The sequence below is a fragment of the Salvia hispanica genome, chromosome 1 (genome assembly GCF_023119035.1).
Source record: "Salvia hispanica cultivar TCC Black 2014 chromosome 1, UniMelb_Shisp_WGS_1.0, whole genome shotgun sequence".
NCBI lineage: Eukaryota > Viridiplantae > Streptophyta > Magnoliopsida > Lamiales > Lamiaceae > Salvia > Salvia hispanica.
In genome coordinates, this window is record NC_062965.1 from 23,349,425 (window position 1) to 23,354,797 (window position 5,373).

The 5,373-nt window shown below is 35.0% G+C and overlaps 1 protein-coding gene across 1 annotated transcript in view; it reads right to left on the reverse strand.

The window, feature by feature from the left end:
• Positions 1–1,952: 1,952 nt before the first annotated feature.
• LOC125191004 (receptor-like protein Cf-9 homolog) overlaps positions 1,953–5,373 on the reverse strand; it is a 4,301-nt gene continuing 880 nt past the window's right edge. The window contains exons 4-8 of the mRNA XM_048088464.1: positions 5,222–5,293; positions 5,000–5,143; positions 4,679–4,894; positions 4,079–4,222; positions 1,953–3,166 (exon numbers count right to left, since the gene is read on the reverse strand). Of these exons, the coding sequence (XP_047944421.1) occupies positions 1,953–3,166; positions 4,079–4,222; positions 4,679–4,894; positions 5,000–5,143; positions 5,222–5,293 (1,790 nt within the window). The remainder of the gene's footprint in view (positions 3,167–4,078; positions 4,223–4,678; positions 4,895–4,999; positions 5,144–5,221; positions 5,294–5,373) is intronic.

Sequence of the window (5,373 nt, forward strand, 5' to 3'; positions counted from 1 at the left end):
TATTATCTACTTATGGATCAGTTTTAAATATATCATTGCCTCAGTCAGTGAAAAAATGTTTTAGGTACGTGGATCACACTCAACCAAATAATTACTCATGTCTTATTGTAAAATCAGTATATAAAATTTGAGCCCACATTTCATTAACTCATTTCTCCATTTTACTTTATAAAGTTAAACAATTTTTTAAAATTCATGTCAAGTCAAAATGGAACTATAAATGGCGAACGGAAGGAAGAATTGTGATTGAATATTTTCCATTGTCGTTAGTCATGATGATTAACTAACAATTGGGGCATGACACCTATATTGTGGAAAGTAAATGTTTGAAGGTAATGTTTTCTTGACATTAAACGGCCAAGGTTTACAAATGGGAAACGATCAATATATACAATTTGACTTATACATGGGACTCCATTTTTTAAAGGTAAATAGCCATATCAAAATCTGGTCTGTTCCATAAAATTTGAAATCCACTAATTAAATAACAAAATTTCAATTTTTCTACTCTATTCCATATTGAAATCTCAATTTACATCGACAAAATTGTCCAAGCAAAGATACACTCCAAAGATTACAAAAAAGGGCCATAATCTCAAAAGGGATCTCAAATAAAATAAAAAGGCCCAAAACTTCTTTCTTCTTCTTAACAAAATAGGCCCAACTGAATTATTTAAACAAAACAAACTGGCCCAAAAGTGAGCCCAACTCCAGAGAATAAGATTGTGCCTTAACACACACAAATCAGAAAAGCTGTGACCTCCTCTGCGCCACCAAACCGCCGTCGCCGGTCACCAACTCCATGTACGGTAGTTCCCTTTTAACATTTGTGCTTTAATAGATCTTTATTATAATTTTTATTTGATCATAACATGTCACCATTTCATTATTTATCATTTTTCACATGACATCATAAGAGGCACTCCAACCGTTTGCCAAAATGCCCGACAAAGTCTGGTGTAGTCTAAGTGTTCTTCATACCATCAATGACAAAGATTACTCCATATTTTTTAAAACCTAATCTTCTCCTTCATCAAAAATTGTTCAGCCATGGCTCATGCTGATAATTCAAAGTCCAACAATTCGGAGCAGCGACCCTATCTTCGGCTCGATCCCCCGAAATTCAACGGAGACGACCCATGAGGATGGACTTTCAAGGTTGACATGTATTTCGACTATTACGGAATGTCGGAAGAGCATCGTCTACACTTTGCCGGACTACTCTTCGAGCAGCCGGCGCTGGATTGGCTCATTTACCGAAAAAAACACAATTTGCTGAAATCATGGCCTGGTTTCATGGAGGCGGTGAAAGAGAGGTTTGATCCAACATATCATGACAATCACATAGGGAAACTCTGCAAGCTGCAGCAACTCAACACGGTGATGGAATATCAGGACGAGTTCGAGAGGCTTTTGGTCAAGATTAAGGGTGCGTCGCTATCGGAGAGTCACATTGTCTCCATATGTGAATCGGGCTTCAAAGATGCTAGGTGAAACGGGCATGAAAAGTTCTTCAGTCATATTAGTCCACATTAAAGTTTAACAGAAGTGGCTAGTATTGTTAGAATCATCATCAAGTTCTGAACAATTACTTCTGATATTTCTGTTTAAGAGAAACAAAATATCAGAGTTATATTTTGGTCCAAAGTCTAAGACATAAGATTAGAAAACAATTTTGAGCATTGAAATATTTGATTTTTTAGCATCTGTGCAGATTGCATGCAAAGGGTTGCTTAATCACACAATCGGAACCATATGTATATTTTATGAACAAAAGTAGCCTAACTTAGAAATACAACATTGCATAATTTAAGATGCATTATTTGCAAAACATCATACACACAACATGCTAGTGTTCCAAATGAAACTCAAGAAAAGCACAATTGTTTGTCTTGAATCACCTTCTCCTTGTTGTTGCTTTTGCTCTATTTCTTCTCTTCATCTTACTATTACTATATCCAACGCCAAAGAAAGAATTCCACTAACCATCTTGGCCTTCCCCTTCTTATAATCATGTAACCAATTCCAATTCCAACCACAAATCCACATCCATACCCCATCACCACACTTCGCCAACCAAATCCATCTATAAATCCTGACTCTTCATCATCATCTTCTTGTGGAGGAAACACTGATTTTCCATCGGTTGTTTCACAGTGCTTTGCCAACGGAACTCCACACAATCCCAAGTTTCCTATGTATGAATCATTCTGAAACGTAGAAAACTGCTTAGATTGTGGTATTGGCCCCACAAAATTATTCATTGATAGGTTTAATTTCGAAAGAAACGTCAAACCTGTCAGATCACTTGGAATTTTTCCACTCAATCTGTTCCATGACAAATCCAATGACTCAAGAATACTTATATTCCCAAGAGACACAGGAATCTCTCCCGTGAGAGTATTACTGGACAAATTCAAGTATCTAAGAGAATTAAGATTGCCGATGGAAATTGGAATATTCCCGGAAAATCTATTGGAAGATAAGTCAATCATTGTAAACGTATCCAACAATCTTTTCAATTCCTGATCCAAACCTTTCAAAGTGACACCTAAGTCTAAATATGTTTGGAGCCTATCCTTCTCAACGCGTGTCAGATTATCCTTGGCATCTATCATACCTTCACAATTCTTGAAATATCTATCAGGTAAAGAGCCAACAAATGCATTTCTTGATATATCCAAGACTTGCAACTTTGGAAACGGATGCTCGGTCTTTGAAGCCTCCAACATAGTACCATTCAACTTGTTAGACCTCAAGATGAGGACGCGAAGTTGAGGGAATGTTTCCATCCAGAAGGGAAATGCACCTCGTATTTCATTATCACCAAAATCAATGCTTTCCAGGCGTTGGCAGTTGATTAGGGAATGTGTTATTCCTTCCAACTTATTGCCATACAGAATAAGGGCCTGAAGACTGCAACCTTTTGCAAATGTGGATTGAAGGGCTGTGATTTGGTTTCCACCCAAATTAAGAGCCAACAATGAACTATTGAAGTTTCCCAAGCACTTTGGAATCTGTCCTTCCAAATGATTGTCTGCTAAATGGAGGAGTGTCAGTAATCTCAAGTTGCAAATGGATGATGGAATCTCTCCAATTAGTTTGTTATGAGGGAGTACTAAATAATCCAGCTCTGACATATTCCCAATGGCGGAAGGTATTGGACCTGAAAATTGATTTTGAACAGGGATCAAGAATGACATATTGACATATGAGAGAGAGAGAGAGAGAGTCTGATATGATACCATTTAAATTATTGTCGTGAAGCCATAACTCAATGAGGTGTTTCAGGTTTCCAATTTCTTTTGGAATAGTACCTACTCGTACAAATTTTGAAAATGACAATCATAACATCCAATGAGTTAATAAATACAGTACAACTTTGTATCCAATAATATATAAAGAGACATGAAATCATGCTACTTAAAATATGAAGTTGTGACACTAATATATATATGTTTAGGATTCAGTAAAACATGTACACAGTAAGAGTCTTATTTTGTCATTTCGGTTCGTCTCATATTAAGAGTCTTATTTCACTTTTACCATAAATGGTAAGCAGGCCCCGCATTACACCAACTTATTCCACTCACATTTTATTACAAAACTCTATATACAAGTGATACTCATATTCTACTAACTTAATCAACCTACTTTTCTTCCACTTGAGACAAGAAAATGATTTAGTTATAACTAATAAATTTTAATTTTCATTAATACTGAGTTAACATCAAATAGCCGATTGATAGTTACTCCCACCGTTCCATATTAATTGAGTAATTTTTCTATCTTGAGAAGTTCCAAGATAATTGAGTTTCTATTTTTGGAAAAAAGTAACAATTCTCTTTAACTATATTCTCTCTATTTTATTCACCATCCATTTAACACACTAATTCTTAAACTTTGTGCCGGAAAAAAGTGCCTCTATTAATAACGAACGGAGGGAGTATCATATTACGGGAAAATGTGACACATTCATGTTGACACAAAATTGAACAACTTAAACTAATTTTATTAGCAAAAAATGCAATAAAACGTTACAAACAATAAAGTAAGTTATGAAGGGTTGGAATCGTACCACTTAAAGCATTATTGGAAAGGTATAAACCAAACATGGCTGTCATGTTCCCAAGTTCTCTTGGCACTGAACCACTAATTCTGTTGCAACACATGCTCAATCGCTCGAAATTAGTAAGACGACCGATCTCTTTTGGAATTTCACCTGCAGGGTTATGACAGAAATCATAAACTTAATTAACTAAGTTTAATCATCAACATCTACATCACTACATGTAGAGTGATGCACTTCAAGCTGAATACACTAAAACTTTCAACAATGTCGGAATGAGTTGAAATTCGCATTAGGATTTGAAACGAACAAAGGATTCAGAGTCCGTGATTATAGTTTTAATTATTTTTTTGGCTTTATAGTTGTAAGCCTGTGATTGTTTTTTCTATTTGATTTATTTGAATTTCTAGAGTTTTCAAAGCATTTATAAATAGTGAGTTTTATTGTTTTATTCGTATTTGTTGGTTTTTAATCTTACAAGATAAGTAATTAAAATTCAAAGTAGTGCAACTTTCAATAATTCTTATTCCCTAACTTATATTTAATCTTTATTATTATTAAAATAATAACTTCAATAAATTCTAAAGAGGCATGAAGAATAGGATATACCACTGAAATGGTTGAATTCAAGGCCTATTCTGAGAAGGGATGTCATGTTTCCAATTTGTGGTGATAATGGTCCACTTAGTTCATTGTAAGCAAAGTCAACATATTGCAAGGATGGCATGCCGAAAAGAGTTGCAGGCAATGAGCCTTTTAACTTGTTGGAACTCACGCCCAAACTTTTTAAATTTGTTAGACGACCAATCTCTTCTGGAATATCACCTGCATGAAATTAAATCCATGTGCATATAATTTAGTACATATTATTCTGGAATGCTCAAACTTAAACAAACGTAGGGACCGTAAGCGCATGAGATAAGATCTTACCACTTAATTTGTTCGTACTAAGGTCTAACAATCGAAGCATTGTCAAGTTCCCAATTTCTCTAGGAACGTGGCCCCTAAAGTCGTTGACACTTAAGTCCAAAGTTTGTAGATTTGTAAGACCAAATATCTCGTTTGGAATATTATCTGAGTAAATTGAATTGAATCAAATCAATCAAGCCAAAACAAATGCAGGGAGTTAACGAGCATGATATAAAATCTTACCACTTAACTTGTTTGTATTAAGATCCAACCATTGAAGCATTCTCAAGTTCCCAATTTCTTTAGGAATGTTACCTATGAATAAATTGCACCAAACAATCCATAACAAATGTAGGCATTAATGTAAGAGTATGAGATAAAATCTTACTCCCTCC